The sequence below is a fragment of the Chamaea fasciata genome, unplaced genomic scaffold (genome assembly GCF_029207755.1).
Source record: "Chamaea fasciata isolate MVZ Bird 193981 ecotype frontalis unplaced genomic scaffold, bChaFas1.0.hap1 SCAF_7, whole genome shotgun sequence".
NCBI lineage: Eukaryota > Metazoa > Chordata > Aves > Passeriformes > Sylviidae > Chamaea > Chamaea fasciata.
The window spans coordinates 17,918,083-17,932,889 of NW_027094092.1; the positions used below are offsets into that span (position 1 = coordinate 17,918,083).

The following is a 14,807-nucleotide window of genomic DNA, read 5'->3' on the forward strand; positions in this document are numbered from 1 at the left end:
TTCTGCTTCCTCCTGTCTTGTATCTTTGCACAGGGAAGAGAAATAGCCAACTGGTAAGCCTGGGACAAGCAAGGTGCTCATCCTTAGACAGATGTGGAGACTGGAGCTTGTTGTCCATTGCCATCCCAGCTGATGCATCTCCCCAGGGCTCTTTCCTTCATCTGCTCTTCTTTCGGAACTAAAATACTTGGACCATCTCTTCTGTGGCATGAGTTTAAGTATCAGTTGCATGGCCTGGTTGATCCTTGAGCTGCAGAAGGCTCTTAGTCACGCTGTAAAGTGAGGCTTTCAGTTTAGGAAGGAGTGCTGCTGCTAGTCCTGGTGCTGAGCTGCTGTATCAGCCTGGCACACGCTGTGCTTGGTCTTTCTTTGGCACTTGTGTGCCCAGGCAGCCTCTCCTCCAGTTATCCACTGGATACTCAGACTTCTTTAATGTAGGTAACCCTCATCCAGCTCACTGAGACTTGGAAGTGGGGAAATCTCTCCCTTCCCCTTGAGAAGGAGACAGGAGCTGATAATGTCACTGTGCCAATTCAGGAACAGCTGTGTGGGGAGAGCTCTTTTATTTCGCACACAGAGGCCAGGCAGTTGCAGTGGGTTGAAGCTGCTGACATCAAAGGTCAGCCAAAAAGTAAATGTACTTTCAGCTGTTAATCTGGAGGGAGATAGAGGGGTGCTGTTTAATCACAGAACGCACCCCTGGGAGGAGCATTGTCCTTGTCATCATTCCAGGCACATGTCTTGGGACGAAGTGTGGGTTGTGTCTGTGTTCAACATGCTCAGTCATGTTACCCTGTCCATTGTTCACTTCCACAGATGTTCACATTGGAGCAAAACACTTGGGATTTCCTGCCAGGGCAAACCTGATGCAGGTAGAGAGTCAGCCTCCTCTTGATTTAGTCCTAGCACACAACACAGAGCTCCTGCACATACCTGGAATAATGACTTCCAGATTTAATCTGGCAGTGTTACTTTGAGATGTATCTGTTCCACATCAGTACTTTTTTTGGCTTGTCTGAGGCATTTTTGAGCTGGCAGTAGAAGTGAGAGGGATCTTGTAGTGGGAACTGTATTGCTTTTACTTTTCCAGCATCATAGCTCCAGCTTTTCTTAAGTGCAGTTGCAGTAGCTTGTTGTTCCCCCTTGGAGAATCAGGGGTTGGATTAAAGGGACTGACTGGCAGTCCATGGCCACATCTCCCTGTGACTGTGGCAGAGAGGGTGCTCTTCCTTTGAAGAACAACTCCTGTGTGCTGGTCTTCTAATCCATATCAAAGACTCACTATTTAAATTGTTTGAAAAGAACTGGCTCTGACTGCTTTGAAACTCCTAGGGGAGCTTTCTACAACCTCTTGGGCTGACAGACAGAGGCCGAGGTTATTTTATGAGCGAGGAAGGTGATGTCCAAGCTGGGGACAGTAGCCTCTTGGGTAGGAAATAGAAACTGATTGCTTTGTCTGGATGTTTCTTTAGCTCAGAGATTTCCTCTCTGGAAATGTTGTCATCCTGATTCCAGAATGGCTGGTTCTGGTCCCTGCCCAAACAGTAAATTCCCACATGGCCAAGATTTTTCAGAAGCTTGAAAAAATCCTACACTGCTCCCACGTGACATCAATATACCAGTGCTATCAGACATCCTAACTTTGAACTGATTTCTCCCAATAAGCCTTCCATAAACCTTTAGTTCCTGCTTTTTTACTTAATTTTTCAGCTCTAGTTTGAAACTCTAATTTAAATCAAGCATGAATCGTCTCCCCTTCCCATTTGACATTTTTGATTTGTCACAAATTATTAGTGTCAGTAAAAAATGTTGAACAACTGATTTCTGCCAGTGCAAAAATTTGAGGCTATTATGTATGTGTTATATTTAACACTGTCTTGCTGTGATAAAAGATGGTTTCTGCATTTGTAGGACCAGATCTTTGCTGGTGTTGCAGCTTTTGAAGTTAGTTGAGATGTGCCAGTTTTTAAACCACTAAGGATAAGGTCAATGAGGTGCCTTAAATATTTAAACCCCTTTGTTGTCTGGAGATGAACAGTTTTCAAACTCCTTTTATGTGTAGACTTGTGAGGTTTTGTAAAGGCAGTTTGACCCCTGTATGGTAACTTTTAAACCTCCTGTCAAAAGATTTTCTTATTTTAAGCTACTTTTTTTCTTGGACTCTCCCCAGATCCCAGGATGTGCAAACCAAAAGCTGAAAGCCCTTGTTCTAGATGCTTTTGATGTACCTGTTTGTCATCTCCAAAATACACCCACATGCCTAAATCCTTCCTTGGGTCATACTGGCACAGCTCCATGCAGTTCAGTCAAGTCAAGGCTGACTTTGGTTGGCTGGGACAGTGGTCCAAGATGAATATGCAGGCCAAATCTTCCTGCTCTTTTGAACTGGTTATCAAAGCAGTCTTCCTGGGTAAGAGCCAGAAGATATGTACTCCAGGGATGCTCCAGGGCTCTTGCTTAAGTGGGAGGTGCTCTGCTGTGCCAAAGAGAGATTCTGGCAGGCAGCTCCTTTGGGTGGTTTGCTTTTCCCCACAGCCAGGCTGGGGGTTGTGCAGCCTTGCTGCTGACTGAAACTCATCGAGCCACTCCAGAGATTGGTGCAGTGCTTCAGGACACCCAGAAGGCACAATTTGGCCACCTCCAAGTGGCAGTGGGAACATCTAGATTTGCACACCCTGGTTTCCCCATACCTCCAGGAAAGCTTGCTGTGCACACTTCAGCACCCATGTGGGTAACTCTGTGGGGGGGTTGTTCTTTGCAGCTCCTCATCTGTGGGGAAATTTGGAAAGGGGAGACTGAAATATTCCTTCTTTCAGCCTCATAGGAGAACTCTATATTTAGTCACTGGTAATCTCTGTTGTGGCTCTGTGCCTCTAATCCCCTGCTCTCATATCCTCTCTGGAGAAGATGAGAGGTGGAGAAATCGGCCCAGCTTACGTGGTGGCCCTGCAGGATTACAGTGCATCTGCCCTCCCTTTCCTGTAGGGTTGGCATTGAAACTGCTTTGCTGGCCCACTGGCCCACAGCTGTGCCGTGTGTGTGCTTGTGAAACTCCTGGCAGGGGAGTGTGCCTGGGCTGTGCAAGGGAATGGGGAATGTCACTGTGGGACTGCTTCTGCCACAGTGTGGGGGTGTGCCTTGAGCAGGTTAAGATGAGGTATTGCTGTAGAGCAGGGCTGGGGGAGGTAAAAATAGTACTTGCATTTAAAACAGAAAAAAGAGGAGGCTGTATCTCTCTGGCTGTGTGATTTATACACGCTTCTTTTTTAAACCCTTTTAGAAAAGAGTAGGTCAGATGTACTTTTTAATCAAGTCAGTGTTTTCTGGTGCCAAGGCGTGAGGTTTTTTTACGGGGCAAAAACACATCACTCTCAGAAAATTGAAACTTTATGAGGTTTTGCATACTGAGTTCCTCTTTTTAATCTTAGCTGGGCTCTTTCGTAGCTTTGGAACGGAGGGAACAATGAAATGTTGCATTTTGCTGGGTGAGAACATGTTGCTGATGGCTGCTGCTCTGTAGTGCAGAGAATGCACAAATCGTCGTTGCTGGAGATCTGTCCCATCCCTTGTCTCTCAGGGAGAACCAGTTTAGTGCAGAGGCTGTTTGTTCAGGTTTGGAAAACCTGGTAAGATGAAGTAGCTCCTAGCCACAGAGGAACTACCACCCTGATTCATATCTACTGTTTATTTACTTTGCTTTTCTCAGAGAACTCCAAAGCAGCAAGTGGAATACTTTCCCTTCTTGCTCTGTGTCCTGTGGTCTATATTTGTTGACAATTTTTAAAGGACTAAACTGGCAGGAGGAAAGCTGCTTATCCCCCATAATGCTCAGGTCCTCTGCTGCCCTCTGAAGGGATACCCTTTCTGAAAGCTGTGCCCTGACCAGGGGCACCATCGGGCTGGAAGAGAGCTGCAGTGCTCTGGCTGTCGGTGGAGGGGGCTGTGTGCTCCTGTCTCGGGCTGTTCTGACGGGGCTTGTGGCTTTTCTGAATGTTCTGTTTCTGAGGACAAAAATGAGCCTGTTCTCCAGGTCAGGTGGTGCTGGCAGAGATGCCAAGCCTGGGCTGTGCTGAACTGTCAGGCCTGGCAGGTTCTGCTGCCCCCTTGGCTGCCTTTCCTGTAACCCCCAGGGTCAGAGATGTGCCCCGAGCCTTGTACCCAGCTGCCTAAGTGTTATTCCAGGCCACCTCCTCTGATGGACTCTCTCTCTTTTCCTTGGGCAGGAAAAAGCTGACGCTGCTGAAGGAGATGCTGGCAGGCTGTGGCGCGGGTACCTGCCAGGTGGTTGTCACCACTCCCATGGAGATGCTCAAAATCCAGCTGCAGGATGCAGGACGCATTGGTACGTGCACTTTTCTTCCCTGTGCCCTGAGCAGGGAGAGGGGAAGGAGCTGGGGCTGGGCTTTCAAGGCAGAGCTGAGAGGATGAGTGGAGAAAACCCTTTTCCCTCCCCCTGCTCTCCCACATCAGAGATACCGCAGATGCAGCAGAAGTTTCTCCTCCTCTTCCCAGCTTACTTCCCCCCACACTTTGCCCAGCTGGCTTTGCAGAGGCCCTTGCAGATTCCAAAGGTGGTGGGTTTTTTGCTCAAATAATAGGCTTGGCAAGTGAAACAGCAAATGCTGTTGGTAGATGGAGAGACAGGAGAGATGACTGGGCGGTCAGTTTGTGAATGATTCAAACTTGGTAGATCCTGTGCACCCAAGAAGGGATTAGCATCCTCCAGTGTCTTTTCTGTGCTGCTTCCTCCATCTCTGTGTTTTCTGATGTCTATTTTTTCTCTCTTCTAACCCCCTGTAGCACCTCCCAAACTGCTTCCCAAGGGGATGTGTTATTTCTAAATCACTTGTCTCCCCTAGTACTTTTTTTTTTCTCTCTGACAAAAACAGCAGTTGTCTTGGTTGAAACAGTAAATAAAATTCTCCCAGTGCACTGGATTTGAATGAGGTTTGGGATCAGGCTCTTGGGACTGTGGGCGTGAGCTGGCAGGCAGAGGCAGGAGGGAGTGTGAGCCTTTTGGCTGAAACACTGTGGAGTGTTTCTGGTGAGAACAGAGACCAGAGTCTGGCATGGAGACTCTGGGGGAAAGAAAGAGCTGCTTGCTCTTTCCGTAGTCTCTTCCAAAGGTCAGTCTGGGCTATGGCCTCGCTTCCCAGGAGCCCTGCGTGACACTGTTAGATACCATGTTTATGGCCCTTCCTGGAAAATGGGCCAATTTGCCCTTTAATCTCTCATTTGATGTGGCATTCCTGAATAATCACGGATTTTCTTTTCTCTCTTCACTGGTTTTACTGCAGACCTTATCCTCTTTGTGCGTATTATTTTAAAATGTTGGAAGGATTTAAGCCACGGTTTGAGGGTTCAGGAGAGGTTTTCGATGCTGTGAACAGCCTGTTCTCTGTGTGGCAGGAGAGCTGTAGTGTGCCGGAGCTTACTTACAGATTGAAGTGCTCTCCATCTTCTGGCCAAAGGGCTGAAGTGCATCAGTTGGAAAAGTGAAACCAGGATGTGTTTATAAACGTGACTGAGAAACTCCCCAGGTTATTGACTGCTTTCAGGGGAGGGAGGTAAAAAAAAAAAAAAAAAAAAAAAAAAAAAAAAAAAAAAAAAAAAAAAAAAAGAACAAAAAAGAACTTGGGAAGCTGTCTCATTTATGAACATCTTTTTTTGTTACACTGGCATCTCAGGGACACACCTGGAAGCAGGGACTGTCCCCTGCCTGCTCACAGCAGCTCCTGTTCTCTGCACTGCAGAGATGGTGCGTGACAGGATGCTCCTGCTTGGGTGGGAGAGCGCAGCCGACGGCGTTGTCAGAGACTGGGACAGGCTGAGGGAGGTGGGCAGAGCGGGGGGAAGGCTCGCAGGGCTCCTGCCTGGCCTTTGTGTGCGTGTTGCGTTGCCCCTGGGGATGCGGGCGGCGGGAGGCTGCTCCGGGCACGCCGCAGACCGGCGCTGGCGCTCTGCTCCCCAGCGGCACAGAGGAAGCTGATGGCGGCGCAGAGCCAGATCTCCTCCTCCTCCCCCGAGCCGGCGGTGGAACGGCGCCCCACAGCCACCCAGATAACCAGGGAGCTGCTGCGGAGCAAAGGCATCGCCGGACTCTACAAGGGCCTGGGAGCCACGCTGCTAAGGTACGACGGCCCGGGCTTGGGCGCAGGGCACCGGCCGTGCCAGGCTTGGAGCTCAGGCACCGCCCATCCCAGGGGTGAGCCTGCAGAGGACGTGGTGGCTTCGGCGGGCGTGGGCCGGGTTTATTCTGTTTCCGTGCTCAGGTTTTGTACATTAAAGAAGGGAAAGTCAGAGAAGTGAGGGAGGGTATCTTTTTGTTCCTGGAAGATTTAATTCTGCTGCTTTCTGTGAAAGGTTTTTGTTCGCCCCATGGTCTGTATTTTCACACTGTACAGAAGTCCTAGTGAGCTGGCAAAGTAAAACTGTCGGCCTGAGACCCCAGGGTGTGCAATGGGAGCTGGCCCACAGAGCATGTTGGATGCGAGGACCGGTCCCTGCTCTGACACTCTTTGCCTGGGCTTTCACAGCGTGACTCTCCTCTAGCTTTATCAAAGGTAGAACCAAAGCAGCACTCAGGGGGATGGAGGGCAGCATGGAACCTCTCTTAATTAACAGAAGTGGTCAAAACAATTGACCTCTGAATTTGCTGGTGTCTTTGGTTTCAGTGTTGAAAAAAATGGGGAGCCCATTGATCCTGCAGGGCTGCATGCCTCCTGTGGGCCTGTTGTCCTTTGTGCAGTCACTTCAGCCCCACTGAGTTTCAGCTCCTGTCTGCATTGCAATCACAGAGCCAGGATATCTGCTTTGCACTCATGGCTGTGCTGCCAGCATGTGATGCTTGCAGCTCTCCTTTGCTCAGTTTGTTGGTGTTCCATGCTGACTTTGCTCATCCTTGTTCTTTCTTCCTTTTTTTCCTGCCCCACTGCAGGGATGTCCCATTCTCCATTGTTTACTTCCCGCTGTTTGCAAACCTGAACAAGCTGGGCCAGAAAGACCCCAGTGTCAAGGCTCCGTTCTACGTGTCCTTCCTCTCTGGATGTGTGGCTGGCAGCACAGCTGCAGTGGCTGTCAATCCCTGTGATGGTGAGTCCTGAGTCGCCTGTGGTGGTGGCCTGGTGCCAAGTGACAGGAGTCAGAGGCCCAGGCTGGGCCAGGTGATGGGGCGAGGGACTGTGCCAGCCTTTTTGCAGCATGAGCACACAGAAAGGGACAGCTCTGCTGCCTGCAGCTCTGATGGTGTGAGTTCAGCTGAGCTACAGCTTTGGCCACAGCTTACACAGAGTTTTGCAGTACTTATTAGGTATGTCAGGAAGAGGGTGACATTCATTTTGGTTATTCTTGGCAGGAAAAGGGCATTTCCATGTGGAGTGGTAATATGCAGACCACTTACAACTATATGGTCTGGGACAAACAGGGGAAGCCTCAGAGCTGTGGCCTTTTCTCCTGCTCCACAGCATCTGCTTTAAATACTACCTTGGTTTCTCTCCTGTGAAAAACACCAAAAAGTAACTGGTCTGTCCCCAGCACTGCACATGGTCCAAGATGTAAAGAAATGTAGAGCAGAATTGTGTATTTTAGATACATCTCCCTGAAGGAGATGAGCATTTGAAAATAAGTTCCCACTTTGCAGAGAGATATCTGAATTTGGAAAGTTTAAAGCTTAAGTCAGCTTTTGAAACCTCGATCACAGTGAGGGAGGGATTGGGTTTTGGGAGGCTTTGTGTGTCTTTTATCCATTCGTAAAGGAATGGGTTTGTTTTCCCTGATCAATATATGAAAATGGTCTGTATTGTTGGTAATTCTGTTTTGACCATTTCAAAGGCATTACTCTCAGGGTGGCTCTTGCCTGCTCTACCCCCAGTGCTCAGCTCACCTCCAGTGTCTCCCCTCTCTTTCCCTCCCCAGTGATCAAAACACGGCTGCAGTCCTTGCAGAGAGGAGTGAATGAGGACACCTACTCGGGGATCCTGGACTGCACCAAGTAAGACTCCTCATGACAGAGGCACCTCAGCAGGTGTTCGGCAGCTGCTGCTGTCTGCTGCCAGGCAGGCACTGCAGCTTCTGGACCCAACCAGCAGCTGTGCTTCATGTTCCCTCTGAAACTGTGCTTTTATCAATCTATCTGTCTATCTGGAGATATATATAGATGTATGAGCAGATGTATATATATAGTTTTGTAAAAAAGAACTTCTTCCCATATTGAGCAAGAAAAACATAGCATTTATATTTAAATATTTCTGGCCAAACCCCAGTAGTCATAACACTGAGATTTTATGTCTGCAAACAGAGGCAATGCTGTGGTAGTCTCTCCCAAGGCCCCACTGTTGGAAAATCCTACAGTATTGAGTCTGATATCCCTCCGGGGACTGCTCTGCCCAACGTCTGCAGGAGCACTGCCAGAGTGGGCTGTCCCCAGCTACATTATCCTCTGATCCTTTGCTAAACTGTGGTCTGGCTGCTTCAAAACACAGAGGGACTTCTTCTACTTTTGTATTTCTGTGGTAACCAGAATCTGTTGCCATCTGGCTCTGTCCCGTGCTGAGGGTGGAGCTTTTGAGCTGGGGCACCTCTTGATGCAAGCATGGGGTTGTCTGGGGTTGTCTTAGCTGCACTTGCAGACACAGGCAGCCACTCCTGTGTCTAGCCAGAGGCAGGGATGGGGCATGTTTTTGCATGGCCGCTTGCAGAGCACTTGGGCAGCGCTGGGTGAATTGCTGTGGAGGCCGTGCCAGGCAGCAGTGCTTGCCTGGATTTAGTCCCTGGAGAGAGGCAGAAAGGCGTGGCCAGGGGCTCTCCTGGCGTGGTGGAGGGGTGGGATGCACACTTACCCAATGTCTGTGCCATTTCTCCCCAGGAAGATCTGGCAGAGGGAAGGGCCCACGGCCTTCTTCAAGGGGGCCTACTGCCGAGCCCTGGTCATCGCTCCTCTCTTCGGCATCGCACAAGTCGTCTACTTCGTGGGCATTGCGGAGTTCCTGCTGGACATGCTCCCCAAGCGCCGGGCCTAGCCCTGGCCTGGCCGCCGTGCCCTCCCGCCCTCCGCAGCGCCGGATCCATCCCCGTGTTCGCCATCCGTGTCGGTCGATGTCACAGCAACAGCACAAAGGGTTCGCGCAGGGACGCGAAGGGACCCGGTGCCCAGGCGTGGGGAGGGAGAGAGCCCCTTCTCTGCTGCCGTCTGGGACCTGCCCCCTCCCGCTCCTTCCACGGACAATACTTAATTACGCATCCCTCTCTCTCTCTCTTTTTAATTTCCCGGTTTTTGGTTTTAAATGCTGTCATTCTTAAGGACACTGGTAAGCACAGACTGGGCTTGCAGACCCAGAAGTCTCCTCTCAGTCTTGGGGAGGAGGAAAGATGGGAAAGAAATAACTTCAACCCTCATCCACCTCGGTTTCTCTTTCTTCCTGGAGCTGCCAGCTGTCCGAGGAGGAGCTGGAGGGACAGCTGTGTCCCCTCAGCACCTCCTTGGTCTGCTGACCTCGGGTCAAGAGTGAATGCTGCACAAAGGGGGCTTATCTTGTTGCTGCTGGAGGCAGGGGTGGGGGGGGGGATGCTGGATCTGGCAAGTTCCTTGGCCTGGAAACCTTCAGTCCTCCCTTTTCCCTTTTTAAAAACTAGTTGGACTTAAATGAATTCTGATTGTTCCTATTGATTTTGTAATTATTTTTGTTTTAAAGCAAAGGGATGTCCCTCCTAACTGGGTGTCACAGGCACATCTTGGTGAGGTGCAGAAATAAGGTGTCTGCTCTGTAGGGAACATGTCTGTGGGATCACATGAATGTCCAAAGGTACTTCCCTGCTTGGTTACAAGCATGGAAGGGAGAGGAACTTGGGATCAAGTTTTTTTTTTTGTTGTTTTGGGGTGGTTTTTTGGGGCTTTTTTTGTTGTTTTATTTGTTTGTTTTATGGGGGGGTTGTTTTTTGGGGGTTTTTTGGGGGTTTTTTTTGGGTTTTTTTGTTTTGTTTTGTGGGAATTTTCTTTAGTTCTGTTTTGGTTCTTTCTTTTGTTTGGGTTGTTTTTGTTGTTGTTTTTTTTTTTTTAATTCAGGGTTGTGGGGAGGGAAAACCAAACAAGAAGTCACTTACATTCCTTGAGCCTGCCCATCCCTAGGGTGATAAGGCTGTGGCTGCAGGTGTAGATCAGCTGATGTGATTTTTTCCCAGCCTGACCCCAGGCATGCAGAAGGAGGCACTGGCTCCAGTTCTGGCGCTGCGCAACCTCGTGGAGCCGCAGTAGGCATGCTGCCTCTGTGGGCTCACCCTGCCAGGTGAGGACACAAGGTCTGATTGTGTTCTGATGTTTGCCTTGGGTGTGGAGGAGGCAGAGGGTTCTCATTCGCTGAGCAAGGAGCTTTTTGTGTGTCCATCACCTGAGGGGGTGAGTCCTCTGCATCACAAGAACATCCTGTTTGCTCCTGGGGTGGAGATCTGTGGCGGGTGGCAAATCCACACCTATGACCTGCTCTGTCAAAGGGACACTGCCCCAGCTAATATCACTTGTCAGAGGAATTCCTCATTCAGTACTCTCTTGGGCTGTGTAATTAATTCTAGTTTAAATGATCTTAAGTGTGAGATCTACCAACCCAGTGTGATCTTCTCCGTTATTTATTCCATTTGGTGCAATCCACCCAACTTTGGTGTTGAAATTAAACTGGTTGAATTCACTTTTCATTCCTACTTTTTGCTTTATTCTCCAGGCGCCTACTTGGTGTTTGTGTTTTGAATGTGTATTTAAATTATTTTTAAAATTATCCTTGTTTTTAATGTTTAAAAGAAAACCACCTTTGTTTCACCATTCTTGAGTTAGGATTTTGTGAAACCTATATGTTGAGGGCCTTCTTCCTTGATGAATCCTTTTTCTCGTCGAAAAAGTTGTTCTGTGGCTGATTTGTTACTTGTCACTTTGCATATGTGAATAATTTTTTTTTTTCCTTTTTCTTAATGACTTCTCCATGTATCTGGGAAGGAATCTGTGCAAAGGCAATGATAGATGTCTGTGCTGTGTGTCGTGCTGTGATGCTGCTCTTGCTCTGGATTTCCCTTGGGTGGATTAAAAGAGAAAGGTTTATTTTATTTTTTTTCTTTAAGATGCCCCATTCCTTGCTGCTTTTTGATTTACAGGAAGGGTTCACAAAAGAGACCTTGCTGATAAAACCTGGGGAGTTTCAGCTTGCCCTTCTTCCTGCAAGGATTGTCCCCTGAAACTGGGTGACTTGTGGCTGCAGGGATGTGCCTGGGGTGCAGGTTTGTATTGATGGGGTTTAGTTTGAAGGAAAATTTGGTGCAGTGAAGGGCTGAGGTTCAGGGAAAGCTTTCCTTATCCTTTGGGATACTTTTAAAAACTTTGTAAAACTGACACTTCCTCCTGAAATCTCCAGCTCTTCTTCCACTGTGCAGGAGCTGGTGACCTAAATGAGGCTGGTTTTTAGCTTCCTGGACATGTTCCTGAGCCAGCAGGACCTGGGGAGGTGGCAGGGGACAACAGCTGTGGCTGTGCAGGATGGGAACCCTCTCCTTCAGCCAGGCAGGCTCCTGCTTGCAAAAAGAAAAAAAAAAAAGTTTTAAATGGGAGAATTCCCCTCGATTTAATTAATCTCCTATTAACTGAAACTGTTCTGCATTGATTGTATCATTGAAGAACAGAAGTAAATAAACACGCCTCTGCTCCCCTCCCTGCAGGTGCTGCTTGTCCCTGGGGCAGGAGCCAGCAGCCAGCACCACTCCTTGTTCTTCCCACCTGTTCCTCTGACAGAGGGTCCTCCACCCCCTCCCAGGCCCTTTCCAGTCTTACCTTCTCCATGTCAGCCTTGTCCCTTGCTCCCACCCTCACCTGGCTCTCCTGGCTCCTCTTTGCATTTCATGGTGTTCACTGCCCTTAAATACATTTTGCTGGATCTGCCAAGTGCCCCTGTCCTGGGTAAGTTTTGGCTTGTGGAATTTCCTGGAACAGAAGGATGTCTTCCTAAAAACCTGGGGGGAAATTTCTGGAAACCAAAAGGAAAAACCCTGGCACCTGAGAGGGGAATTCCTGGACCACAAAAGGAAACCATCCTAGAAAGCTAAATATCCTGGATAACAAAGGGGAAATTTTCTGTAAGGCAGTGTAGGAATTACTATGTGAGCACTAGGAGCAAAGTCCTTGAAAGCAGTGGGGGAAATATTCAGGGAATTTCTAGAAAGCAATGAGGGAATTCCCTACAGGCTATAGGGGGGATAGCCTAGAAATAAAAAGAGGGAAATTCCATGAAAGCAAGGAGGAAATTGCCTCAAATACATGGGAAATTTCTGAAAAGCAGAACTGGCATTTTTAAAGAAAGTAAGTGATCTTTCCAAGAGGGGAAATTTCCCAGAATGCAAAGGAGGAATTGGTGGGTAGCAAAAGGGGAATTGCCTGGAGAGGATGATATTTCTTGGGAAATAATTCTTGCTTCCCAGTGTCAGGAAAAACTACAAATGCCAGAAGTTTGTCCAAAGAGGACACAGAGGAGTCCCACAACTTTATTCAAATAAACGGGGAGAGTCCAGCAGAGCACACCTGCGGGGTTTTCTCTCCCAAGGTTCCAGAGGGGGCACCCTCCTTTTATCCTGAGCTCCCGGCCACGTGTTTCCCTCTTCCTTTCCCCACTGGCTGAGGCACCAGGAAGGTGCAGCCTTCCCGAACTGCCCACCACATATTCCCCCCTTGAACCTACTACTGTACCCCAAAGCTCAGAACCTCGGGCTGTGCAGACCCGTGTCTGTGCCGGGAGCCGAGCTGTCTGGGCTCTGCAGCAAAGCCGCTGCCCGAAGTCAGTGGGGACACTGGGACCCATTTCAAAGAGGTCAACACCCACACCTTCACCCATCTAAGTGTAAAGACGTGAGCTTTCCTCTCAATCCCTCCTCTTCTTATTTCTCAATCTGTCTTTACAAACCCTAACTATTAACTCAACCCCTTTTAACAGCCTGGAACATTTGAAACACCCCATTCTGACTTTTCCAGGTCTGATCCCTGAACCAGGTGTGGCAAGTAAATACAGGGAACAAAGTAGACAACAACAGTTCATATGGATCCATTAATCACCAGGGGTCCTTGTCTGTGGCTGCTGACAGCCCAGGTCTCCCATCCTTTCCTTGCAGCTGAGAAGTCCAAGTCTCCAGGGCTGTAGAGACTTGACCCAAGTGTGATGCGTGCACCTGTGTCCAGCTGTCTTGGCTGCTGTCTCTGCAGGCCTGGCTGGATGTTACGGACAGCAAAGTCCTGTGCTAACTGGGCTAACTGCAGCCTCTGTGCTCACTGGGCTTCCTGTTCAACCCAAAAAACCTCAAGTAATACTGACCAGGGACTCAGTGACCTCAAGTAACCCAAAATGACCTTAAGTAACCCCTAACAGGAACTAGTGACCTCAAGTAACCTCTCTCAGGGGCTCAATGACCTCGAGTAACCCCTATGACATCAAGTAACCCCTACCAGGCACTCAATTACCTCAAGTAACCCCCAAAAGACCTCAAGTGGCCCCTACCAGGCACTCCTGTGAGCTCAGGTAAACCCAAATGCTCTAAAGTATCTTCTACCAGGGACTCAATGACCTCAAGTAACCCAAAATTCCTTCAAATAACCCCCACCAGGGATTCCAATGACTTCAAGTAACCCTGTGACCTCAAGGACCCCGGAGGTTCTGCACCCTCAGCTCTCAGGGGGGAGCAGCCTGCAGCGCCCCACAACAGCTCACCGTACCCAGGCTGGCACGGGCAGGGATGTGGAGCTGACTCTCCCCCAGCTTCCTTCCCTGCCTGCTCCCTCCATTCATCCTCTTCTTGAGGAGCTGGCTCCTCAGCAGCAGGATCGGAGCAAGCCGCAGAACTCACCTGGCTCCCGGTACCCCTTCAGTTGTGCCGCACACAGTCAGTACAGAGTCTTAAGCTGGGTTAAAACCCCCAAAGTGATGAATATTGTTACACAAAGTATAAAACAACTCAGTGGACACAAGCCAACTTACTGTTCATGTCTCATTCTTCCTGGCCTCTCCCAACCCCTGTACAATGTGTTTCAAGGGAATGGGCAAAGGCAGCTATGAAGATCATACTCTCAAGTGGTAATTCACATCCACACACACATTCTCCATTAGTGGTTGAATAAAATGCACCTGCTCATCTTTCCCACTTATCAAAAGAACATTTGAACAACTGTTCCCCCTTTGGCATAAAATTCAAACCAGACAGAGAAGTTCCCGTGTCTACTAGGAAACACCTCTTGGGTCAGCAAGGGCTCCGGTGTGGGGAGCCCCCGGTACAAAAGCAGCTCCTGACACCCTTAACAATCCATTTCTAATGTTCTTTTTTACAAATGGCACACTGATTCCTTCCCAGTTGCTGTCCTGGTGACCTTCCCCTTCCATTTGGCCCTGGGGCTCCCTGCACTTTTTTCCATTGGGGGTTGTAAAAGCTGTGCCATTATCCTTGCCTGTGCCTTTGCCTTTTCTTCTTCCCTTCTTTCACATCATTCCTATCTTTTATATACCTGACATGCCTTTCTAAACAATTCCTGGAAGGGCCCACTCAGCCTTTTCTCCAGCCCTGCTTCTGCTACCTGTGGGCTCTTACCCTTCCCCAGCTGCTAAATTCATTGCAAAAGCACCTCCACAATGACAGATAAAATCCCTCCTTGTCTCAGGCCAGGCTTTGGTGGCACATTGTCTCTTACACCGTATACCAAAGCCAGTCCCTGTACCTTACCCTGCACACCAAAGCCGCTCCCCGTCCAGCCGCAGTGTCCGGACACCCCCAGCACACCCGTGCGGGCCCGGGGCCGCTCT

At 49.1% G+C, this 14,807-nt stretch overlaps 1 protein-coding gene across 6 annotated transcripts in view; it reads left to right on the plus strand.

Annotated features, from left to right (window-relative positions):
* SLC25A22 (solute carrier family 25 member 22) overlaps positions 1-11,085 on the plus strand; it is a 52,489-nt gene extending 41,404 nt beyond the window's left edge. For all 6 annotated transcript variants that reach the window (XM_066187780.1, XM_066187781.1, XM_066187784.1 and 3 more), the window contains exons 6-10: positions 4,224-4,342; positions 5,972-6,131; positions 6,938-7,092; positions 7,915-7,990; positions 8,864-11,085. In XM_066187780.1, coding sequence (XP_066043877.1) covers positions 4,224-4,342; positions 5,972-6,131; positions 6,938-7,092; positions 7,915-7,990; positions 8,864-9,017 — 664 coding nt within the window. In that variant the 3' untranslated portion in view covers positions 9,018-11,085. The remainder of the gene's footprint in view (positions 1-4,223; positions 4,343-5,971; positions 6,132-6,937; positions 7,093-7,914; positions 7,991-8,863) is intronic.
* The last annotated feature ends 3,722 nt before the right edge of the window (positions 11,086-14,807 follow it).